A 26983-nucleotide genomic window follows, 5' to 3' on the forward strand; every position below is an offset into this window, starting at 1 on the left:
GACAGTAGTTAAAAAGGGGGATTCCAGAATAATTTTGAATGCATGAGACAACCGGTAGAGATTCTTAAAATCACTCAAGGGATTTCCATTAGACCTATTATCTTCATTTCTCCGCCATTTAGTGTTACGGTAACCGCTCTTGACTGCTGGGAACTGTACTGCAGCAACTACCCTCAGACTCGCGGAATGGTTTAATAACTTACGAGTCGGTGCAGCGAGGACGAAGAGGCGTGGCCACAACACATGCAATCTTCAGGTATTTGCCGTGCGCCAGCGAACTGCGTCACCCACTTGCTGACTGCATGGGGAAGAGATCGCATTATTGCGCGGGGCGGTGCTCTAGCTGTCATGGCGTCTTTACCAACAACGCGTTTCTACTACGTAGGGAAAATGTGGTATTACATGGGGCTGAATATTTTTGGTAGCCAAACCGACGTCAGATACAAGCCCAGAGCGTACATAAATTATTTTCTTTTCGTGTATGCTGTGCTCGGATATTCAACACAAATACCCAGTTTAGTGAACATGGACAAGATAGACGATCACATTCACGACATCGCAATACTCCTTACGATTTCCTACATGTATTTCACCTGGATCTCTGCAACTCTCTACAGGGAAGAATATGCGGAGATAATCACATTTTGGATGCAAGATTTAAGCAAGCCTTACCTCCACGAAGATACTGCAAAGAAAATTATTTCCAAGGGAATCCGTAGCGAACGAATGGTTACAAAATTAATCCTTTACTTGTTTGCTACTTCTGCATCTTCACAGATTTTGGCCCCTCTCGCCACTTTTCAAGTTTTCCAAGAAGGGAATAGAACACTTATAAATTACACTCTACCACTTCATAATTGGACGCCTTTTGATCGAATGGTTCCTTGGCAGTTATTTATTGATCAGGTTTTCTTGACGGCCTTGGTTTTGACAGCTACTTATGTGTCAATTGTAACCACAATTTACTTCATTATCATTATCATTCACGCAGCAAATAATCTTGAATTGCTTAATGCAGCAATTTTAAGTCTGAAGGTGGAACTCGAAAAACGAGAAGAACAATCCGGCAAACTTTCAGGCAGCCAAAGTTATAACGGCGACTCAGGAATGTCATGCAATTTAGATGGAATGCTCGATTTAAAAGACTACGAAGAAGACACTGCCTTGAACAATGACGAATTCAAAAGTAAAATGTCTTATTTACAAAAATGTGCAGAGACCAAGCTATATGAATTGTTGGCTATACACCAAGCCGTATTGGAGTAAGCATGTGCTGTTATTTTTCTGTATTTTTATTGTATGCAATTATTGTCTTTACTAACACTCTTTTTTTGTCTTTACAGTTTTGTCAACAAGATGAATTCTTTGATGACTCCTGTTCTATTCTTGTATTTGTTGGGACTTGCACTAAATTTTTCCACTCTGCTCTATGAAACCGTCACGATGGTGAGTACTCTTTTGTGGATTTTTATGTTTAATCACAATCTCCATATTACATCATTATGGTGTAGACTTACATCATAATGATAATCAAATGATGTTTCCGCTAAGTGCTTGATTTTATCCATTCAACCACGTGTTTTTCTATTTTTTTTTATTAAAAAAATGGTTGTCTGTAAAGTCGGTTTACGGACGATAGTTTAACGTGACAACGTCATAACAAAACATTGATGAAATTATTGCATAGTTTTATGAATAAAATTGAATCATTTTTATTCAATCATCACTATTTTGTATGGATACAAAGAAGGAGTGAAATGAAATATACAATTTAATTGATAAATTTAGGTACTTTTATTTGCACTCATTAATTCAAATATGTTTATTACTTTAACAAAGAGATTATTTTAACTGTAACTTTTATACATGTTTGCTATTTAACTTCTTCCAATCTGTGTTATTCTGTTAAGGATAGGACGATGATAGGAAAAGTAGGAAACGAGTGTTTCAAGTTTAATGTGCCTCGAAAAAGTCAAATCGATGGTTGTTCCAATCGAGTGGAAGAGAGATAGTTGCAGCGCAATCGTAAAATGAGCGTAACGGGACATTTTTTCGTGCGTGCAGCCGGCGTTCATTGATTTATTAGACGTTGTCACGTCAAAAAAGAACTATATATATAAATTTCGTACCTAATTCATTGTTAATCGATACTTCAATCAAGACACAACATCATGACTACCAACACTTCTACCACTACCACCACCACCACCACCACCACCAACACCCAGTGGCGTAGCCAGAATTTGTGTATGGGGGGGGGGGGGCGGGTGTTACGAAGCATGGCTCCCCCGTATTAAAGCGGGGGGTCCGGGGGTCCTCCCCCGGGAAAATTTGGATTTTAAGGTGTAAAATAGTGCTATTTTAGCAGTTTTCGGTACTTAAATTTAAATATTGTAATGGTAAAAATTTTATTAATTTTTAATATGAAATTTGTTTGAGTGATGAATAAGAAATTTAATTAAAGATTTGGTACTAAGGGGGGAGGGGTGAACTCCTAACCCCCCCCCCCCTGGCTAGGCCCCTGCCACCACAACCACCACTATTACTACTACTGCATCTATCTCTATCACTAAAAATAATAATCAAGTTAATAACAAAGTTACAGGTAGGCCGACCTTTCAGCCACAGCCAAAATAATTAGTTGACGTCTGTGGCTGGCTCATTTTTTACTTTAGCTGATGCTATAAGCTATGATATTTTTTTCCGGGCAGAAATCCTCTGCCTCAATCATTCACTACATTGTAAGGGCCCTGTCAACTGTCAAATTTTTGTCTCAAACTATAACTGCTAAAAAAATTTAAGAGTTGTAATATTGGATAAAATATGGCTTCCGATCGTTTTCATCAATAAATTTGGTCTTATAACCTCATATATGTTTTTAATCACTACAGAATTCTATTGTTAGACTAAATTTGATCATACCATTTTAAATATTAAACTTGTTTTGAAATTTAAATAATACATTACAGTAGGTACCGGTTGGAAAAGTGTGTACTAGGTACGATTTTATACGTTTATTTACTTTTAAAAAGCTTGTAAATTTAAATCACCTTAAAATTTGTGGCAGAATAAAATTAATGTTCAGAAATATTAAAATGTTATAAACACATCATCCGCTTTATATAGGTAAATTATTTTGCATACGACATAAACATAAACATAGTTTTTTTATAACCTTTTAAATATTCCACGTGTGTTTCGCCATTTTAAAGATTTGTTATGACGGAAACATCCACCGTTTCTATTTTTGCTGGCATAGTTATGATTGGCTGATTCTTTAAAATATCCAACATACTTTAGAGCCAGTCCTTTATACAAAATATTGATGGAAACCCCATTCCTTCAACTTGTCAAAAAAAACAAAACAGGACTACCCTGGTGATGTTTTCGGCTTTGTCATAATCCTCCAACATTATTTACCCTACTGGAAGGTGTTGGAAGCGAAAGTTTGACAGCGTGACAGGGCATTGCCAACCTGTTTTTGCTATTCACATAATTTCCGATCTTCATTTCGCTTATATTTTACTCTGGCCTTTACGTCAATTTCAACTGCGGCATTTAGAACCCTTGGCATCATAATGTTGGGCAACTGTGATTCTTTGACTAATGAACTTTTACTTCAGTTTATTCAAGTATGATATGACGTATTATGGTTAGAAAATGATTATTGAATGTTAGAAAGCTTTGTACAAATTAAAAATTCTTTAGGTAAGGAAGTTTTTGTGATAGTTGATATTTTGGTAAGTTGTAGGTATAAAAAAATATTTTTGAATAATAAAATAATTTTACAATTTAAATTTTTAATATTTGTAATTTTTCATGTTTGAATTGATTGTAACTAATTTTTAAAATGGCTGAATATATTGAATATTTTTTTTTTGCCAGGAATGCCAACGCTATTCTGGAAAATGTAACCGATTTGCGGTAGCTTCAGTATTTCTGTAATTAATAATTATTATGGTTTTAATACGGCAAGGCAGTGAAAAGAGTTTTAAAAAATGAGAAGGAATTCTTTGTTGCTTTTAAACTTGAAGATAATTCGCAGAGTTTGAGCATCAGGATATAAGACATCTTGTAGTATATGCATAGTATATGCATGCTAGCAGTATGAGCACGGGGGTGACACCTGTCGGCAACCAAGCGAACCAGCACCGTGCAGCATGCGCCACGGAAAACTTGACGTTTCGATGTGTAGTTTCACACTTGCCAAGATGCGGCAATTAAATGACGTTAAACTTTAGAGTTTCTTAATTTTATTCTTAAACTATACGGCAAAAGGGTATATGCTGCACATCTTTCTACATTGCTATTAAATAGTTTACATATCCCAATCATAATATGTTACAGATTTTTTTTGTTTATTACAATTAACTTCTTTTCAGTTTTCAGGTTTTGACGCTGATTTTTGGATGTGCGTTTTGCACATTGGAGCTGACCTTTTCCGATTCGGCCTTTGCTGCTACTACGGAGACACGCTCACTTCACAGGTTTTTAAGAAATATAAATTTTATGTTTAATCTTATTAAATAAGTTTAATTTTCTTAGTAATTATGGTTCTTTAAAATCCTTTTTTATTTCATTGATAGCCACGGCACACTCTACTAACTTATACATAAAAATATTTACATTTTATATTTTGCTGTCAAATTTTAAATTCCGTCATCAAGAAAAGTTTAAGAACAGCGATTATGTAAATAATAAACTTTCTTAATCAGTCTTTCTAATTAAATGCGATACCTAACTCGTGGGAAAAAATAAATTATTTTAGATATTTATTTATTAAGAGAATTAAATCTGCAGTTTATAAATTAAAGTGTTACCAGAATAAACCAAAATCAAAACAAAAATTTGTAGAATAAAAATGTATCATTTAATTTAACTCGTGAAAAATTACATTTGAAACATAAAATGACATTCACGCACTAAATTGTTTTTTTTATTTTTTTATTTTTTAAAACTTCGTATTTATGAATGATTGGAGAGATGGGAAGACTGTTGGGAGTTATGGCTCAAGGCGACGCAAGGGTAAGACACCGGAATCGCACTCCGAAGGTCCCAGGTTCGAATCCCGGCCTGTCCATCCTGGAGTCTGCTTTCCATGGTGCTTCACTCCAGGCCAGTGCTGGGTCGGTTCCTCAAAGCTGGAGACACAGTGTCACTACCACGACATGACAGGCCACACGCTAAATAGCAAACGAAATCCAAGGTCACCGTGACGTCAACACGACAAAATACGCGCCCCGACGGTACGCAATAAGTAGATTCTATTTCTAATTTCGTCGTGTCGTGCCGCACGAAAACGGAAAACTTACAGAACTAAACTTCAAAGATATTTACTACTTGGTAAATCTGTATGCTGGAAAAACGAAATTTCGCTTAACGTTTGAGTACACTTTCACATATTTGTAGTGTGACTTCAACTGCTTATTAAGTTTATTTTTAATTATTTTCTGTCCTGTATCGGCATATTTATAGCTTGCTTCCGTGTAAGTAAAGTAAATTTAATCTCACTTTGTGCAATGGATGTCTAAATATTATATTGTTATGCAGTTAAGCTACATATCAATAGAAGTAGATTCCTTTATGGCCTAAACTGTTATTGGTGCATTATATACTCCATTTCATAGACGCATTTGGCTTGGAATGATTTGCCGACAGCCACACTAGAGTTCGTCGTGTTAAGAGGCCACTCCAGTGTTTCAGGGGCACTACGCAACCCGCGTTAACCTCATAAGATTCAATGCTATTTTCATTTTGCTTATAACTAATTAACTAATATAGATTTCGAAATGATGCTTGCTTGATATGTAAGAAAACGATGCTCTTATCAAAGCCCCTTTCTTAAAAAAGGTGCATAAATTATGGTTTTATACTAATCTTTACTAATATGCAAAAGTGTATTGTCTAAGTTTGAACCATAATTTATACCCGTTTTTGAAGAAATGGGCTTTGATAAGAGCATCTTTGTCTTACATATCAAGCAAGCATCATTTCGAAATCTATATTAGTTAATTAGTTATAAGCAAAATGAAAATAGCATTGAATCTTATGAGGTTAACGCGGGTTCCCTAGTGCCCCTGAAACACTGGAGTGGCCTCTTAATGTCGTTGCAGTTCTGCGACCCTACACTCTGTCGTTCTGGAACGGGGTACGACAGTTAATCGGATTTGTCGTGTATTGTCGGTCGTGGCATTGTGACTCAGCTTTGAACCTCGCTGTGACCGATTTCGTTTCCAATCTGCCAGTTCTTGTGTTGTGTGTTACAGTCTCTAGTTCGTCAACGGTCTCACTGTCAACGAAATGACAATGGGAATAATAATAATGATGATACAAGACTTTATTTTGTACTTATGCAATTGCTGGTTACACTGTATGTCATAAGAAACCTCAATAACGGACGAAAAAGATGAAAATTACAACAAAAAAAATATTAATATAAAACACAAAGAAAACATCTAAAAACAGCCGTTGTAGAACAATTAAAATTACAAGCAGCACATAAAAAAAAGAATAAGTCAAAAACATTATTACAGCACAGATGGATGGTGGGCTAAAACGACGAGTCAGTGGCAACAAGAACGGTAAATAAAGACAAAAATGATCTTGGACAACACCAGCGGCAGACAGACGAACTCAACGATAGTACTAAACATATAATACGGACAACACAACGACAACACAAAGCTGAACACAGTAGGCTTCCTAAGACAACAGTTGCGAAGTTTCGGAAAATTAGATATGTTCCCGTCCTCAGGCAAAAACAGACTGATGGTCTTATGGAATACAGTGTGACCATCAATGGCGAATGCCACAAATATCAACTTGAATCAACCTTCTCCATTGTAAGAACCAGTCAAAAAACTTGGCAATAATAATACTTCCATAAAAATTATAACTAATGAAATGAAATAAAAAAACAACATAAATTTAATGTAGATGGTTTGCACACATGAGTGGATATATGATTTATCTTTATTTATTATCATTTTTGATTACTTTATTGATTATTGACCTAAATTGTCATGGCAGATATGCTAGAGAATTGAACTTGATCAACAGTATTAAAATTTTGCATAGATGGATTTTATCAAAATTATTGGTTGATTTTTTTTTTCCAAAATGGATGGAATCAATTTATATCTAAGTAAATTAATGCTACTTATAAGAAATCAATAAAATTGATTTTTTCACTTTAACCATGGACATTAAAGGTTTTGCATATTTTACAATAAATGTTTTTATTTAAATTTTATCTTAAATTTTGTGATATTCAGTACAAGGAACCCCAACGGTACCTACTTAAGTGTCGAGTTATTGATCGAGAACGTTTTGTTTCCTTAATTCTGAGTGTAAATAAGTAGCTAGATAATATTTGTTTTGATTACATAGAGTAAACTTTTTAGGATAAGGAAGCAGTTCAACAAGAATAACAAAGATTGAAAAAAATAAACATTTACTTAAAAATAAAATAACTATTTCAATTTATATAATTCATACTTTTCTGGATTATTTTTATGTATACATTCAGTTGGAGTGTTAAGTTTCGTCGGACTATGTCATTTAATTTGGTGTTCAAGGTCAAAAACTTCTAGGTCATATGGCATGGCAATTGGAATAATTCACAACTCAGTCTGAGAAAAAAGTTAACCGATCTAAAAATGGTTTTAATGCTTTCCAGTTGGAAGAAGTATCCAGGAACCTTTATTTCACTGACTGGTATAAACTGACACCGGACTTCAAGAGAGTCACCAATGTAATGATGGCTGTGTCTCAGAGACGAGTTGTTTTAAGTGCCGGACTCCTGGGAGACATGACACTGGAAACATTTGCTGCAGTAAGTTGGGAAATGTTTTTAACCTGTGGGGTCTATTCTGTGCAGCTGGATTCTCTGGGCGCCACTGCGTCGAGTGGTCATGTCAATCGCCTCTCACTGACTGCTGAGCCGAACTTTTGACAAGACGATTCGGTCGTTGTCCAAGCTCAGATTCTTATATGCTGCTCTAGTAGATACGGAGACATAGTTTTTGACGTGACAACGTCTAATAAATCGATGAACGCCGGCTGCACGCACGAAAAAGTGTCCCGTAACGCACATTGTCCCACTACGATGTGTCCAGTTACGCTCATTGTACGCTTGCGCCGCATCTCTCTTCCACTCGATTGGAACAACCATCGATTTGACTTTTCAATCATGTTTTCGTCGTTTGAATTATTAATATTATGTAATTTAACGATCGTCCACCGATTTCCAGCACAATCGGTAGGGTTATTTAAAAATAATGTTGAATTTTCAAAAAGGGTTTTGTACGAACAATGGTGTTTTACAGTTACACATAATAATTAAAATTACACCCGGGATCTTTTGCACAATGTTTTAAAAAAAATATTGCAACACATTATAAATAAGTTTGGCGTATTTGGGATGCGTATTTGTTATAAAATCGTATTATAAAAACGAAATAATATTATTCCCCTACGGTGCTGTCATCTACGGTGACGGACGCGAACCGAACGAATCGCGCTATCTAATTGCGACACGTGAACTGTTTAGTCGACTGTTTATAAAGTGAAGTGAAAAGTTAATGTGGTTTTCATTGCTTATTACAACAGCAATTTCGGCAATAAAGGTTAATTATTCTTGCATTCAAAAATCTGATTACTAGTATAATTTCAAGTATTTATTCTTTTATTATTAAAATAAAAATGATTCAATTTTATTCATAAAATATGCACTCATTTCATCAATGGTTTGTTATGACGTTGTCACGTTAAACTGTCGTCCGTAAACCGACTTTACAGACAACCAATTTTCTTCATAAAACAAAAATTACCTCTTTTACACCCCTTAGAAGTCGAATGGTTAAACATGATCGGTAGTTTTTGATTGTTTATTATTCACACGCAATAATTTGGTGGGAGCAATTTCCTGAATGCGACGTAAGTCGAGGAACAGAAATGGGTAACCGCCACGGTGCTTCCACCTGTGGCGGATGGCGCGAACCGAAGTCCACAAAGACTAAGATAAACTTTATATTGTTAACTTTGTTGATGGATTTTAACAAGATTACATGTATTTTAATAAAATTACTTATCGAAAATCAGTTCCAAAGCCGGGGTGTAGTATTTTTTAAAGTTTTTTTTTTGCTTTTACCGGCGTTGTTTCATTGTATACGTAGTTTAAAATTTCGGTCCGTTAATCAAATGATACAATAGTCGATTTAGTTGCTCCGGCAGCGAATTCTAGCGGCGGGTGAGGAAACTACGTGTGATTCGCGTCCAGAAATGTAGTAGAAAACAAAATTTTGCGCTTATTGAACACACTACTACTATATGTGTATTTGCAACATGAGAACACATGAGTTTGCTCCTTACCGAGGTTAGGTGTAACACATTTTTGGCGAGTACTGAAAGACTCGTTCAATCACTTTTTTTTTTTACCAAAACATGTTTACCAACTTTTAAATCTCTTAGGGGAGGAATCTGAAAAATATAACTAAAGTTGTTGTTTGCGTTTGAGTGTTTGTACCCAGTCTATTGTCCACCCCTTTATAATTTTGTAGACATGAGTTCGCTGATGTGCAGGGCTGTCCGTGGACAAGACGAGGTGGCAAAGACGGTTCGAGTGTCTTTTCTGTCTGGCGTGGCAGTGTGTACCGTCGTCGCCTGGACAGCAGGCGGTTCTATTCGGGACACAAACCTGTAGGTACATTGCATGAAATTAGGTAAAAAAAAATAATGGAACGGCTATTTACGAAACCAAAATAGAGAGCCTTTAAATGTTTTTGTCTGTTTATCTGTTCGATATCACTCTAAAACTAACAACCTGATTAATATGAAAAATTTCATGATAGTTAGGTCTTTGACTTACTGAAACACAAGGCAACGGTGTCCTTGCAAAAATTCCCCCCCTAAGCCGCTTTAAAGAGGGTAAATATGGCTACAGTAATTTAAAAATCTCCGCGCCTAATCAAGTGAAAGTTAATATAGTGTACATGAATAATAAACATACAGATATTGGTGTGAAAGATGATTGGACATGTGCATTGGTAAAACAATTATAATTTGTATCTTTTCAAAGATTTTGTTTACTAATTTTATATGTAACAAAATCTTTGAAATGTATTTATGCGCAATGAGTTTTTTGATTGAATGTTGTATTTGAATTAAACTTATTTTGCTCAAACATGTAGATTAAGAAAAAAACCTGTAGACTTATATGGCTGTCACATGTGAATATGAAATGCCAGTAAACACGTTATTCATGAGTCAGTTGTTTAGGCTACATTTGTTTGTCGCGCTTGTTATAATAATCGCAAATTTATCTTCACCTTCGCATTCTCCGCCACTTGCTCGTCGCCATATTGTGATTCCAGAACTATGCAATAAATAAATACTCACCCTCCTTCAAGAGATTATGCTATAACTAATCTCCTTTTTCTCTTCTTGTTTCCAGGTTCTGAACACATCGTATTCTTACTTGAATATTCTCGCTAATTTGCAAGAGAATAATGCTACGTAAGATCATGGTTAGAAATACACCAGAGTGAGGTAATATTAATTTGTTAAATGGATAAAGCACGTAATGGCATTAAGTCAAACTTTTCGCAAAATGCAAATTTACGGTGTCAGAAGAATTATTGCACATTTTTCTTTGTTGTATATTATACTTTCATTACGTATAAGTATTAATGTGACAGGAATAATTAAACCTACCTCTGAATTATTTAGTATGTATTTATCAATTACTATATTTAAAAAAAAAATTAAGTTCAATCTGTTGGACAAATTTGAACGGGCTTGTATTCTCTCAAGTGTGAACGTTTGTTTCAAGGTTTTAAATGTATATTTTTAGATTCTTTGTATAACCCAACAGTTTTATTTTGATTCCTCGCAAGAATATCCTCAAAAATTTATAAAATATTTGAAATAATTATTTTATCAATATTGGCAAAACAAAAGTACTATAATACAATGTCTTATATGAAAAATTGATATTAAGTAATTTTTAACAATGTGTCTATATTGTAACAAGGCAGAGTCGCGAGAGGCCACTGGGCCTCCTAGCGACCTCCATCGCCCGGTCCCAACGGTCAGAAACTATACCTAAATTTTAATATGGTTCAGTTCAGTTCGTTAACTCCCGGCATCAGCACGAGGAGCACCAGCAAAGTGGTGTCACATCGTACAAGTCAATAGGGGAATGTTACAAGAGAAAATGGTAGGGAAAGCGAAGGAGGGCGGAAATCGACGGCGAAGAACAATACCAGTCGGAGCCTAATTACAAAGAGAAGAACCGGAGATCTGCCTCACCGGAACGACCGTCCAGATCGAAGCGCGATAGTGAAGGACATCATAACCGATCTCCGCGTCATGAGCACGAAGACCTCCGCAACAACTCAAAGTGCCTGTTGAGACGAAACCCACACACATCGCGCAACGATACACAGTGGAAATACCCAACTACACCATACCCCCTCCACCCACCTATGCCGCTAAGCAGCCGGGTCACCACGAGGCTACTTCGATCGTCAGGAGCCACTGTGTCCAACGGCGCCACCGTTACAGCCGATAGGAACGACCACTATATCTACCAGTTGAGCCACAACGACTGCCCCTTGGCCAGCCAGGCCAATAGCGGAACTAATCTGTTAAACTAGAACAGATCGCTGGTGATATGCGAATCAGCCTATATGAGTTCTTCTGTGTGGTTCGTTCGGCGGCAATTCCTCACAACTATTTACCCAGGAATGATGTACCCAATGAAGAGAAGGAGTGTAATATAACTCAAGAGGACTTAGAGGAATTGGTTCGTGAAAAATTGATAGCCGAAGCACGAAGATGATAGAAGCGAAAGCATCCGTCCAAGATAAAGAGATTTAAAATCCGAGACCTACTACTGAAAAAAAAGCTCTAATTAGCAAGAAGTGGGCAAATATTACTAAAAAAAAATTTTTCTACTGTACACCGATCACTAAAGTGTTTAACATATTGACAATAAAAACCGTTATACCCTGTCGGAAATTGGCACTGGCCAAGTCGTAGGTCGATATTACATAACACAGCTAAGAGAATACAAAAGACTACTGGTTTAGTGACAAACAGTTATCGTATAGTATCGTGCAAGTAAACGATAAAATTAAAATACACAGTGGTATAATAAAATTTGATAATGTAATGCATCTATGCAAGTATGAGGAAGACTACCTAACAGTATATGTCATCTACCTGAAGCATTAGTTGTTTCTTACCTGAAGTGATTATTTACGGTGTGTGGGCGATTCCCACCTTTGTGTGTGCGGGCCTCAGTTGTTTCAGCCACTGTCATATAGATATCATACTACAGGAAGAAAATGATAAGTTTCTTAAGCTGAGTCATGAAGGATTTGATCTTTCTGCAGAATTCTATGACGGATTCTCTGTTACACAAGTAGAAGGATTAAATAATAATATTGGAAACCATGACGACAGATTTACAGAAAATGAGAACAATATGGAAATATTTGTAGCTACCAAGATAGAAGATTGTGATAACGCTATCAGACCAAAACGATGGAAACGACGACCGTTAAAATAAATTATTCTGATAAAGCTTTTGATGATCACTAAGATGATGACGATAGTAACTTAGAAGGCTGGAGTTTTCTTGTAATAGGTTGTATCGGTACTGTAGTTCAGAGACACTTTCTTGTCTGCTTGAAATATGTTTTTTTAAAATATATAATGGGTATCGACTAAGAAGGCCTTTCAGACAGTCAATAACTAATTTTAAATTATTTTTTAAATTATTTATTTACAATTTACAAACAATATTCAAAGCTAAACTGCCTAGAGTAAAAATTAAGTTTAAAATGAAAGCAACCACCAGTGGCTGGACAATACTAGGCACTTCAGGAAGCAGCGCTCCATCGCCGGGCACTCTCATGCCAGGGGCTCCTTGAACTGGAACCCGTTCTGGAAGGTGTTCATGGCGATGAAGTCGACGTCGTCCGTCTCTTCTTCCTTGCGGTCGTCCTCCTCCTTGCGAAGTCTCCTCACGGGCTTGGTGGACCCATGGCAGCGCGCCACGAACTGCAACTCTGCCTTGAGCTCCTCCCGGAACGAGAGCTGCCAACAGCGACATCCGCCGTGTTTCCGCTGCAGTACCCGCTTCAGATCTACTCTTATAGTCGGAGTCATGTTATCAAAACTAGTACTAGCGGCACCCATCTTCCCACTGCCATTTGCAAACCACCACATTAAGTTTGTTTGTGAATATTGACACTTACATGAAGTGGTTCATAAACACTATTGAACGAAGAACAGTGGCAGAAGGATACGTAGACCTCTGGTACTGTTTGGGAACTTTAAAATGAGACAAGTCAAGTGACAATGATTGTTTACACACAGAGTTAGGTGGCGCATTGTCGAGACCCTTTACTAGCATCCCAGAGGACTCTGGTCCATCCTTCTTGATTACTGTTGACAATAGTCTCCCAAAATTACTCCAGTAAAGATTCTGGGATGGTTCTTACCACATGGGCCTTGACCGATTCTTTCATGATATTCCTGGTGTGTGCATTTTGTGTCATATTCTCTTAAGATCTCGCTGTATATTAAACGTTAAAGTCCCCCCCCCCCTTAAAAAATACTGTGTAATACCTTAACTGCAACTTCGTAATATCAAAATTTCATTTTTTTTCGAAACTTGGTTGGTAGACTGGACAAAGTTGCATGCAGATTAAGTGATTGGTCTTCACATAACATTTTTTACAGCAGGACCTTATGGTAATATGTGTGTCATAAACCAAATTATCATCAATTCCTTTATTCAATTAATTAGTTACCTTAGGCTCTATACTGGAATCAATAACATTTCTGTTCTTGTATTTCGAATATGATACTTGAATTATAATCGGTTCTGAGGTCTGTATTACATGCAAAAATAACACTTATATTTTGTTATAAAATTCGGACAGTTATCTGTGAAGTGAATACACCAGACAGGAAACAGTTTGAAGTCTCGAGGAAAGTACACAGGTTCCACTTACCCGTGCTAGTCACACGATCGTGTTAATGCCATGCTCATATAAAGAAGCTGGTTTTGGAACCACGCAAACTGTTGGCACATGACTCAGAGTGTGCATAAAAGAAGTGATCTAGAAGTTCAGAATGATATTTTTAACTCAGGTTGTCGAGATTTAAGGCTCTGTTTAACCTACCAAAATTTATCCTTTCTTGCTGATTTCGTATCGTTACAAGTAAATATTTCAAAAATGGACTATAAAATTAATTTGTATGCAATGCCAAGCTGTGAACACTTTGAAACCTCCTTATAGTGGGTTTTTATGACATAATTGTTGAGATAAAACTTTTGATAACAGATAACATGTAGACTATACCTACCTGAGTAAATATTTACAACAAAAAGTAACTTTCACTGCTTATGTAGTGAGAAATCTGTAGCACTTGTAATAAATCGTAAATAACCCAAGATGAAGAGTGTATCCGAGCCGAGCACATGCCACACAATACCAGTCACTACCACTACACAGCAGGTACTCACGTTCTCCTTCTTACACGTTTGGTAGACGTGTACCAGGAGCTCCATGATGGTCAGGATGGCAGCTAGTATCGTTCCAGTGACGAGGACCAGGAACACGCCTCCCACGTTCTGCAAGCCCAGCGCCTCTGGACTGTTGCTGGCGGCTTTGTCCTGCAAGCCACACAGGCGAGGAGTCAACTCTAGCGCCGACCTGTCCACTGGCCATCTCGCATCACTTCACCCGCGATGCCTGTCGTACAACAGATGGCGTGAATGGATGTATCGACCACTGCGGCGAGTTTGGAACCAGCAATTAACTCTTTCAGGATACATACAAAAAAAAGCTAATGATAAATTTGACATTGGTATGTTGAAAAAGTATCTCTTTTCGTTTACAATCCGCCACTCGTCTGACGAAAATTTATCACAGCATGTTCTCGTATTCTAAATTGGTTTTCGTCTGTTAAATCGACTCATTTAACAGATTGTGAATTCACAATAATATTCTTCTTTTAGTTAATTTGCTTTCCTTTCACTACTTCAAACTTTCTGTAAATCTATCGCTTCTAAGTTCAACAACCAAGCACTGCACACAATACAGCAATTTATGTTTGCTTGTCATCCAACAACTGATTCATTAAAGTAGACACCACTTGTACAATCATTACGGACATGTCCATGCTTCCACCCTTTAGTCAAAAAATAGGAATGCAAACTAAAAATAAGAGAAATAGCATGTTAAGTTCCTTTCGCAACGATATGTTCTAATAGTTAGTGCACCTGACATTCGGAAATTTGTCAATGCCTTACATACGAACACTTTTCTGGTGTTTTAGGTCACATATTTGGTAACTCTTAAGACACTTTGGCCAGTACTACAGTCAGGTAAGAAAAATCCGAGCAAAATATTTGTGAGTTTATCAAATATAGGTAACAATACTTTCATTTGTATAAAGTCATGACTAAATAAACTGGTTTTAACGCCTTTATTACACTTCAGTGTAACATTCATTCTTAATTGTTGTTGCTGGGATGGAAGTGGGAAGCTACATAATGGTAATGGTAATGGTAATTAGGTAAATTCTTAGTAACTTGAATAATGAAACTCTGTACAAAGCTCTGATTCATGACCTATTTGAATTTTTTCAGTATAAAACACAAGTTCTGTGATTGTAAAGTTATAAAAATGCATATATATCTAGAACTGCACTCTATTATATATAATATCTATATACATTTTTCAATATTTGTAAACATCAATACTAAACAATATTATTTGAAGGGGGAATTTACCGAACAATATTGTTTCTCTCCTTCATTTATTTAGAAAAAATGTAGAGTATATGGGAAATAAAACATATTTTACGGTTAATAACTGCCATTGCATGTTCACGAATGTTATCAAAATAATTGTACATCTTGTGCAAAATTTCAACTTTGGACAAATATCTAAGAGGTTGGATCTTCCAGTTGTATTTGAGTCCTGAGACGCCAACTAGAAGGAAGTCTCCTGGGTCCTTACTTTGCAAGCGCCTCCTCCCCTCTCCTGTTTCCACCACTTGTCGACGAGTGACGTCAGCTTGCCAGACTCTTGCAGTTTCAGCACCGCCGTGGTCAGTAAGTTCCGGTACGGCGCCCCTGGAAGCATCGTTACCCAGTGTGGTCATTTGTAAGAAACAGAACTGGACATTTATTGACATTTACTTCTAGCCGACATCGAGATCATTGGAGACAATGCAAGGTGAGGAGATGTTTTTGTTACATTTGATGGAATGAATGGACGAGGTGAACGGGTGTAAACCAAGGAAAAAAAAACACTATTGTACCGCTAATGTAATGAGTGTAGCCCAAGAAACACACTTTAGATGCTAATGTTTTTCTTTAGGTTTATTAGAAGTTTATTGTTTAATAATGTAAGTTTTGCATGGTATATAATTCTTTTGTATTTTAATTTTATTAAAACTCCTTTGGTTTTGGAGTGCAATACCGGCAGTACCAGCTAATTAGTCAGCCTTGGGAGCTCGGAGTACGAAGATGCCTTATGGAACGTCTCTAGTCTGTGAGCACGGGCTGCAAGTGTTCAACAAAGGCTCCAACCTTTAGCATCAGTCCTAGGTTTGAATTTTCTCAATCATTCAGTCAACTAGCTTTCCAGTCAACTTCCGCTGAACCAAAAAATTATTCAAACCTTCACCAACCATATTTGGTCTTGCCTGCACCCTCTTGTTGGAGTCAAACTAATTTTGTACATAGTGTAAAATTTATATTGTGACCCGTGTCAGTTGTCAGCTTATTTTCGTTATCTAAGACTGATGTATCTCTTAAGTGCCTTGTCATTTTACTTAGTTGTTCCATTATTATTATTATTCGTTATTAGACTCACAGTTGCCTGAGATGTTCTAATTGCCTTAACCATGCTCTACAATAGGCGTTCGTACTTTAAGTGCGGGATTTTTTTCATTAATAAACCTAGCTAAAATTCACTGAACGTTATTGTTTTCTAATCGTTGCCTAATGGCTGACAGTCAGGCTTCTAGTTACCACTATCACAGGTGTCACGGAGTCTAAGGCAAGTAGTCTTTATAAAGTCCACGTAGTCAGCTACCAAATACATTCGGTTCCTCTTGCAACATTAGGTTATCCCACAACTATGTACCCATTTATACCTCCTGCTCTACCATTAATCAACCACGAGTCTGTGCACTTTCCTTTCACTCTTACACTAAATGGCACCTAAATCATTCTCCCCACACCATAATATTTCTCATTATTTTCCACCCATGACTGTTTCCTTGAAACTGTAACCCTAGAATATTTGAATAACCATGCAATATAAAATTCAACAGTTTGTATTAATATAGCATTGCTAAAATTGAACTTCAATGAATACTAGACAAACTTACAACTGCCACTTCAGAACCTAGATTTTTTATTTTGTGGTACTTGTAAAATTTAATTCTCAAGTAAAGTAAATGGAAACAAGCTATTCAGACGATATATTAATCAATATTGAATACTGTTGCATTCCGAAGCAAATTTATTTGTTGCCTACCTTTCTTTGCCTTTGTGCATCTATACCCGTCGGGTTGTATCACAGGCAACACGGGGTCCCAATAAGCCATGGGGAAATGGTTACGACATTTCATTGTGATTAGGAAGCAGTAAGGTACAGGCTATGATGAGAGGCCGAGAACACCAATACCTGCAACGGCACCATCCCCACCCCTCCAAATTTATATTCAGCTAAATACCAGTTGTAGCAAGTTGATTCGCCATTATAAGTGGATTCCCCATACGGGCTCCTGAGTGGCACCTATGGCAGTTTATTGCTCTAAGTCAGGGATTCCTCAATTACTGAATTACTGAAACTACTCGTGATCCATTCGAGGACCAATCCAACATCTACTAGCAATCCGGGCTAGTACCGGAGCTGTTTCTCTGCACACTACTTCCAACCTCCACTAGGATGGGAAATTTTCCCAGTTGTCCTACTAGTTGGAGCATCACTGTAGGTGCGAGTCCAACATCACTGACCTTAGGCTATAAGAGAACCTCAATGGAGACTAGTAGTAGGCCTGTACGACCATCAACTTTTAATGCACTAGTAGGCATTCCAGACCATAAACTTCTAACTATCCAAGCCCTACACGAGCGAACTGTTTCATAGAGCACCTTGGCAAGTCTCGGATCGTCTACGGACTCCAAGTACCACAGTCCAGGGAGTTTACAGCCGATTAAAGCACGGTTGTGAATCCAAAATGGGAGTAACAGTGCGAGACTGGGTCATCGCCTTTACATTCTTACATTGGAGCCGTGGAGTTCGAGTACTTGCGGAACTTCGTAAGAGCCGAGAGCAGTCATTCGCATTTGCAGCATTTGAAGATCACCACGTAGAAGACATTTCCCAAGACCAACAAAATGCTGGAGACATTTATGGGTCTGGTGAACTGGCTATGTTTTAAGATACCCAAATCTGCTACAGTAACAGCACTAATAACCGACTCGATGTCTGAGGAGGGACAGGCATTATTTGAGGACACTATGGAGTTGTTTAGAATTTGCCACATGTATCCCATCTGCAACCTGACTGTCCTGTTAACAGGAGGGCATGGTTGCCACGCTGTACTAGTACGATGAGTCCTGCGAACTCTGGATCATCAAGCACAGCAGCAAGTTCAGTCCTGCACAGAGGCGCTACCATGCGAATGGGCAGAAGTGCCTCGCTGTGGTTTGGGCATAGAACCACTACTGCCACCACCTCGAGTGGTGCAGGTTCATGGTGCGTACTCACAGTCAGTGCGTGCAGTAGCTAGGTAATAGGTGGGCCCTCTAGCTTCAGACCTTCAGTTTCGATGTAGAATACATGCCTGACAGGAAGAACCAGCTAGCTATCTGATTATATATATATAATATATATATATAATATAATATATAGATATATATAATATATATACATCCACTATAATCCTGACCCTGGTTTAGTGTAGTGTTTGTCAAGAAAGCAGTAAAATTGAATTTGGCCTGGTGATTGTGCGATAAATGTGTAACCAATATTTTTTTTTATGATGTAGGAATCCATCGGAAGTATATATTTTATGAAATTTATATATTTAAGCAAGTGAGTTCTTGTGTGTGTCGTCAACTCACCCTTTTTCATTGCTATGCCATAGCCTTTATTGTCCAGCAGACCCCCGACCCTTGCGAGGTCGCAGTTTCTCTCGACGATGTAGTCTATGGAAGAAGACTCCATCAAGAATGCGTAGTCTTCATCACTGCTCTTCACTCTCTCTTCGCCGATCTCATTAGTCTCTGACATTACTTCATCCTTGTTCTCCAACATGTACTTGTACATTTTCTGGTAAACTGGATCTGTTGATTCCTGTAATAAATTTTTTTTAAAGAAATTGAAAATGTTTTAATTTTTGTGAAGGATTTTTTTTCATTATTAATGCCTTACATTCCAAGCAAAGTTTAAATGTTGTTTTAATTGGTTATGCTGCTGAAAGCAAAGGGAAAAAATGACATGTGTTAGTACTTGAATTACAAAGTTTAAAACTGAATTGTTTCTAAGAAACGTAAAATTAATCAAAGGATGTTGATGTTACATATATATTAAACATACATGCTCATCAGTTAGAAGATATCGTTCTTTGACTGAGATTAAACCATATATTGACTCTTGTTTCTCCACACGTGCATGGTTCCCTCGTGTGCACAGCCATTGAGGATACTCTTGAAGTGATGAGTTTCACACCTTTTCGGCTAATAATGTCAGTGGCCGAGATCACCGAGGTGTCGTGCTCACATTTAGAGGGTCGTGAGTTTAATCCCAGTTCCTGTCATAACACAATTTTTTAAGTAGGACAATATCATTCCCCACATTAATTATGCATCAAATTTGCGAGCTTGGGAAGAGGGAATAAGAGTGTGGTTTTTTGTTAAATTATAAAAAAATGTAAAAGTACAAAAATAAACCTAGAATGACAAATTTTATGTAAACATGAGCCTAGCTTGCCAAATTGTTAAAGTAAGTTAGTTTTGTTTGTTTATGTCACCTCTTTAAATTGTTTTAAAAGTCATTGCACTGAAATGAATTATTTTCTTAAGGGTTTTAGTCATTCTTAGTTATTTTCTATGTCAGAAGTGGATTTCACGTGTTAAAAGTAAATAAATGTTAGGTTATTGCGCTTGACGACAATTTTTAAGAATATTTGTTTAGAAAAAAAACAAAACACGCAGAACACTACAGACAACGATCATTTAGACTCGGGGATACATTGGAATCTTTTGAAGTTTCAGTATTATCAACAAACATACCATCTTAGTGAAACTGTAAGCAGTGTTCCTGTGAGAAGGTAATACAGGTGTATATAAGGGCAAAAAGTCAACATTTCACTCTATCTCTACCTAGGACATATTTTTCTTTGACACCACAAAAGAGATGATGTTGTCAACACAATTTGAGCTTCACTGAAATAATAGGACATACATCAATTTGGTTCATGTATTGGCACCGTATTAATTATAAATTTGGAGTGTTTCCGATGCAGACACCATACATCACAGTGCTCATAAAATAAATTCTTTCCTCTCCTCCCCATGCAAGAATAAGAACAATACAAAGTCAAATAAATTATGATCCTATTGGTATTTTTTTTTAAAAAAATAATTGCTTTTAACTGCCATAGTTATGCGTAAGATATGTGGTGCAATAAAGTTAAGTTCCTGTGGAACACCACCAAACCATACAGTTAATTTTACAATGTACAATAATTGTAAAGTATCTATTTATAGTTCAAGAATAGAATTTTTGTTAAATTACTTCATCACAAATTCTGATCGTAGTATTAGAGCAAAAAAAAACATAACATCTAACAGAAAATCCTTTCTTTGAATGTAACTAGTAATATTTAACTTTTATTGAGCTAAAATACCAAAATATTTTAACATGTAGCTAAATGTTCTAGCACATCGTCGGTGACTTGCATTTAAATTTGAAAAATGATGGAATATAATGATAATTATAAATTATAATTGCAGGCTATTTCAAATTTTTAAAAAGCAACTGGCTTATTTTTAGTCCATTTTTGATTAACTTGGCAAAGAAATTAAGCGAAAGCCTAAAGTCTGTGTTACAAAAAAAGATGATTTATTGTTAGCTATTAATGGGAATACATAAAAGCAATGTATTAAACTCACTGAAAACTCATTCAGTAAAATGTGTTATAAGAATAAGCAGAATAAACCCTTAGATTATTGAATGAACAGAGAGAGAGAGAGAGAGAGAGAGAGAGAAACAGAGTTTTTAGTTTGCATGGTTAAGCACAGGGAAGATTAAAGCGACAGAAAAGCCAGGATTATTTAATGGAATCTTGGATTGGAATTACAGTCACAACAAATTCAGGCTCATTGTAGAAGTGTGAAAATTTTAATGGAGAAGCGACATAACGCATTAGTACATATCTCCCCCATATTAAAAAAAAACAACCTTGATTGGACTTCGCTGGAAGTCAAACCCTTGTCACATTGGCGTATAGCGAGAGATTAGACAGGGGCACATACAGCTATGCAGCAAATAAAGACTAGAAATAAAATGTTACATTACTGAAAAAAAAACAATGTAGGTTTCTCAAGACTACAGAAAATGTATCTGAAAGGCTTGCGCTGCACTGGGAAAGCTGCCGCGCCGTGCAACCTTGAAGAAGAGGTACGTGGCGCCATTCATCTTGGCGCCATACTTGACCGTCTTCTGCTGGGCCAGCGACTTGACGTCGGTGAAGGGCGAGGTGGTGGTCTCGATGGTGAGGAAAGCGGCGAGGTTGGCCGTGTACGAGGACACCAGGATGAGCTTGAAGAAGGCCAGAGCCAGGGCCGCCATGCGCGTCGACGAGGCACTGCGGTCACAGTCGCGCATTCACCCGGGTCACAGGGCCCCAGGGCCCCAGAGCCCCAGGACCCCAGGGCCCCCCGCCGCACGTCGCACACAGGGCAGGCGCATCGAGGGCAAGAGGGCAAGCAGCGAGCAGTCGGGCTTCCAACGGCGTGACATGATACATGGCGGAAGGAAAAGTTTCGCTTGCTATCACGTCAAAACTCACAATCTTTCACACACATATCAAAACTTGATAATAACTTTCTTAGTAATTGTAATGTTTCTGCAACACTTAAAAAATACACATCTGAAACATTAGTATGTTGCCAGTTGGATTCAAAATTTCATAATTTTTGTTCCATTCAACTGTGTTAAAAACTATGGCAACACGACTTAATTTCTACATTAAAGCCAGTTATTTAAATTTATGTAAGCCTATTTGCATGCTACAACCAGAAATTATATTTAAAACATGTCATGACTAACCTGGTAAATGCCTTCATTGTTCATACTTCGGCTCAGAATTAATTACCGATAATATAGGTAAAAAAATTTTTTTTTCCTACACAGTCTCGTATATCTTGGGATTGCGCATAAGTTAAGACCACTCTATATCTGTACGCAGTCTCAAGGATCACTAACAATTGTCCTATCTTTAGTCAGTTTTTGATTAGCTTAACAGTGAAATGAAGTGGTGACTCTGTTACTTAACGCACATTTTCTTACAAAATTATGTTATTTGGATATTGGTGGGAATAAAACGTGAAGGTCTTAAAAGGAAAATGTAAATGTTTAAGAATAATAGGCAAACATAACTCCTAAACAAAAAAAAAATCAGGTTCGCACGGTAAAGCGCAAGTAAGATTAAGTGGACAGTATTCCAGTATTTTTTTTTAACTCTTGGATAGAATTAGGTCATACAATCTAATCAAAATCGAGGTCATTGGAAATTAGTAAATATTTGATCGAATAGCCACAGACTGCACTATTAGCAAATTTCTCAGTTGTGGGAGTTCAAAGTTAAACTTCATTGGGAGTGGAACTGGATGCCTTGGTGATAGGCGAGCGATATGGCAGGGGCACATGCAGCTATGTATCTAATTAGGTTCAGTGTTAAGACATTACACTTCCGAAATAATGTTAGTTTTCTAAACATGGACGGAAATGCGTCTGAAACATTTGTGCTGCACGGGGAAGAACCACCGGGCTACGCCACCTTGAAGAAGAGATACGTGGCGCCGTCCTTCTTAGCGCCGTACTTGACCTTGTCCTGCTCGGCCAGCGTCTTTACGTCGGTGAAGGGCGTGGTGGTGGTCTCGACAGTGAGGAAGGCTGCCAGGTTGGCCGTGTACGAGGACACCATGATGAGCGTGAAGAACCACCACATGCCGGCCACCATGCGCGTCGACACGGCACTGTGGTCAGACATTGGTCCACAGTCGCGCTTCAGCCCCCAGCTCAGAGACCCCCACCGCACGTCAAACGCAGGGCAGGCACAGCAAGGGCAAATCGGGGAGTCACCCTTCGTTGAAAGTAGCTTTAAGCCGATACGCAGAGGTGCCGAGAAATGTGGTATGTTGCAGAGAGAAAGCTTCACTCACTTCCCGTACAAATCGAAATGTTTCAGATACATCTCAGGAATGCAGTAGTATCGAAATGTTAATATAACATTATAAAATACCTTATCAAACTTTCGTGCTTGATGGATGTTTGATCCCATTTCGACTCGGAATTGAATATTGTTTTCCTATTGTTCTACTTTAATAAGAAATAAGAAATAAAAAATAAAAAAAAAGATTCAAAATTAAAATAAAAATTATTAAAAATTGGCCTAGTTGATCACATACAGAATTGTTTCAGACACATTAATGTAATGTTGCAGAAACATTACAATTCTTCAAGTATCTGTAATATCTGAAACATTGTGTGCTCTATGAGATTATTTTAGCAACAAAAAATTTTCCCACATCTTTTTTTCCCTTTATTATAATGTGGTTTGCATATATTGTCACGTGGTTAAAAATTGTTATCATTAATTTATAAATTATTTTATTTTGTCGGTACTTGGTTTCCCTCAAGCTCAGATGTTGTAACACTTTTGATGTAATTTGGGTTTCCGTGGGGCTGCAAGAGTGCGAGTCTTGCACGTATTTGTCTGGGGATGCAGGCGTGACCGCGTTTCAGCCAGGCCAGCTGACACGTTGTTTGCTGCGATTCTGGAGAAATTCAGTGCGGGCTTGTTTACCGTTCTTTTGAGGCCAGCTGAGAGGGCAGATTGTGCGCAGTCGCCGTGCGCAGGCGAGTGGTGCAATCTAGCGGCCGGTTTTCTGACTACGTGGACATCACCGCGTGGAGTAGTCGCGCGCGGCCGGCATGTTTTAATAACTTTACGTGTTTGGAAAACACAGGAAAACTTCCCGTCAGGATGTTTTTCCAAACACGTAAAGTTATTAAAACATGCCGGCCGCGCGCGTCTACTCCAAGAGGTGATGTCCACGTAGTAAGAAAACCGGCCGCTAGATTGCACCACTCGCCTGCGCACGGCGACTGCGCACAATCTGCGCCATCAGCTGGCCTCAAAAGAACGGTAAACAAGCCTGCGCCGAATTTCTCCAGAATCGCAGCAAACAACGCGTCAGCTGGCCTGGCTGAAACGCGGTCACGCCTGCGTCCCCAGACAAATACATGCAAGACTCGCACTCTTCCAGCCCCGCGGAGACCCAAATTACATCAAAAGTGTTACAACATCTGAGCTTGAGGGAAACCAAGTACCGACAAAATAAAATAATTTATAAATTAATGATAACAATTTTTAACCACGTGACATCATCAAGTAACACTGGACGGATCACTGTTTACATTGCATCGAAAGTGGAATGCGAATGTTACGCTCACTTCGTTGCGAATATTAAACACACCGGACAAAGATGCGACCAACTGCTCCGGCACTTTAACGTTGAACAATGAACCAACACGTGTCATAGGTTGTGCTTCACGCTGCTTTGTCCCACAGCGTTGTCTGCACTGCGGTCAACGTGCAGCGGACTTCAACACAAATTAGTTCTGCAAACATAGAGTGAAGATAGAGGTAGAGCGTGGACAGGGTTGAGCAGTAGCGAATTTCTGTGGGGAATATACACCATGCCTACAAACAGATCAATGGTTCGCTTCACCAATCAGCATCAAGGGAAATACCATAGAAATATTACATTAGAAAATAACACTACACTGAATCAAACAAAAAATATATTTAAATCTCTTTTTTTATTTCATAACCAGATATGATATCTACGAACACCCATCGTCAATGAAATAATTGTTACAAATATTACTTATACTTTTTCTCAGAATCCTCCACTACCTGTATAGCTAAAAAAAGTTATGTTTTCCTACATATCTTGACATGGTGTCAAGATATGGCATAAGTTAGCTCTATATCTATATTCACTCTACTGATGCAACTATTAAACTAAAAGGGATTGAAAAGTGTTTATTCATACATATTTAAAACTATTCTATGTTTATTAACACAATATATTTTGTTTTTCGTAAGTTCTGCATAACTACCAATAAAATTTACAATTTGCTATTACTGCAATAAAAAAAATACTCCCTAAATCGGAAGATAATGCCAGAACATTATTGAAGTGTAAACATCTTAGCTCTTGGTTAAGGCATTTGGTAGGAGTGATTTCATGAATGCATATGTATATATATATATTTATTAAACTCGCTGTCACCTATTAAGGTACCAACACACTCGATGGTGTTAAGTTTGGACTTTGATAATAGTCCAAACTAAAGCATACACCTTTACCCACTCGGCCACCATGACATCATGAAATACAATAGTCTTACGAGTCCTTTAATAAAAACACAGTTTGAATAAAAATTATTATATAACCTTAAGGCATAGTTAACTCTTTCGACATAAGCCCTAATATGTCCGATGTGTCTGTAATAAATGCCCTTTCTATAAGTGTAACATATCATAACTAATTTTATAAAAATACTTTTTTTAATTTTATTTAAATACTTTGTTAATAAAATATTAAAATAAAAAATATCTTATAACATAAGTATATCTTTAAACTACACCCTTTTATCCATACCGTATATGATAACGCATGGTTATAAAATAGTTTAAAAATGTTTTTAATTAACATGTTACATAACTATACTAGCTGCAAGTAACCGCTTCGCTGGATTTTTGGTCGTTATTTATTTATTTATAATACTACTAGCTCTGCCCGCGACTTCGTCCGCGTGGAATAGTGTCTTTGGGTAGCATTTTTAATTATTTAAGCTGATATTTTAAAAATAAGACACATACGTATAAATACTTTAATGAGCTATTTGCAGTGTTTCACTGCTAAGAGCTTATTAAATTATTTAAGTATATATGTACAAAAGGTAAAAAGTATTAATGAGTTTATTTAAGTAGCTAATATCCAAATGTACAACAAATAATAATGACATAATAACATCTAACTAAATTCGAAAGTTACTTATTTACTTTTGACAAATGAAATAAACAAAACAATGACCCAACTAAAGAAAAAAAAAATTTAATAACCTAACCCAAAAACTTAAAGTTATTTGTATTTCACGAAGAAAATTAATTAAATAAACAAAATATCGTGTAAGCAAATCGAATTGTAATCAATTTGCAGTAAATAATTATGAATTTGCAGCGGAAAAAATCAGTATTCGCATGCGTGTGGCACAGTCGTCTGCCCTCACGTGTCTGGTAAGCACACTTAGGCATATTTCCCCACCTACACCACGCCGTACCACGCCACGCTCCGCCCCCCCCCCCCTCCCCCACCAACCATCATAATACGCCGCTGCACAGCGCTCATTGTGTATGGCGCGGTGCTTGGCAAGTTTCTTACTCGCGTTAACTTCAGTTTCACATTTTGTAATGACTCCGTAAATGTTACATCAGAATAGCTTTAATATTTTGTCTCTTGTCGCAAACTTATATAACATTCACATAAACCTTACATATTTCCATAAAAACTTTCATCCCCTATTCCCTATTGTTATTTTACACCCTTGACGGTAAAACTTTTACAAACTTTGAATGT

General features: G+C 37.3%; 2 protein-coding genes across 4 annotated transcripts in view; one reads left to right on the forward strand and one right to left on the reverse strand.

Annotated features, from left to right (window-relative positions):
• The first annotated feature begins 282 nt into the window (after positions 1 to 282).
• LOC134542134 (uncharacterized) lies at positions 283 to 10865 on the forward strand. 2 transcript variants are annotated; one of them, XM_063386107.1, is made up of 4 exons: positions 283 to 1446; positions 4383 to 4487; positions 7679 to 7834; positions 10454 to 10865. In XM_063386107.1, exon 1 carries the CDS (start codon positions 349 to 351, stop codon positions 1264 to 1266), a length of 918 nt encoding a protein of 305 aa, XP_063242177.1. In that variant the 5' UTR covers positions 283 to 348; the 3' UTR covers positions 1267 to 1446; positions 4383 to 4487; positions 7679 to 7834; positions 10454 to 10865. The 2 variants fall into 2 exon arrangements, 1 of the variants encoding a protein (XP_063242177.1); XR_010076744.1 differs by lacking the exon at positions 283 to 1446 and adding an exon at positions 4141 to 4279.
• A 1882-nt stretch (positions 10866 to 12747) lies between these two features.
• LOC134542294 (glutamate receptor ionotropic, kainate 2-like) overlaps positions 12748 to 26983 on the reverse strand; it is a 73809-nt gene continuing 59573 nt past the window's right edge. The window contains exons 14-18 of one of the 2 annotated variants that reach the window (XM_063386444.1): positions 23110 to 23308; positions 19169 to 19400; positions 16044 to 16159; positions 14543 to 14692; positions 12748 to 13104 (exon numbers count right to left, since the gene is read on the reverse strand). In XM_063386444.1, coding sequence (XP_063242514.1) covers positions 12919 to 13104; positions 14543 to 14692; positions 16044 to 16159; positions 19169 to 19400; positions 23110 to 23308 — 883 coding nt within the window. In that variant the 3' untranslated portion in view covers positions 12748 to 12918. Of the gene's footprint in view, positions 13105 to 14542; positions 14693 to 16043; positions 16160 to 19168; positions 19401 to 21716; positions 21916 to 23109; positions 23309 to 26983 lie in introns of both variants that reach the window. The other variant, XM_063386443.1, reaches the window with a different exon arrangement.

The sequence above is a fragment of the Bacillus rossius genome (assembly GCF_032445375.1).
Source record: "Bacillus rossius redtenbacheri isolate Brsri chromosome 4 unlocalized genomic scaffold, Brsri_v3 Brsri_v3_scf4_2, whole genome shotgun sequence".
Taxonomy (NCBI): Eukaryota; Metazoa; Arthropoda; class Insecta; order Phasmatodea; family Bacillidae; genus Bacillus; species Bacillus rossius.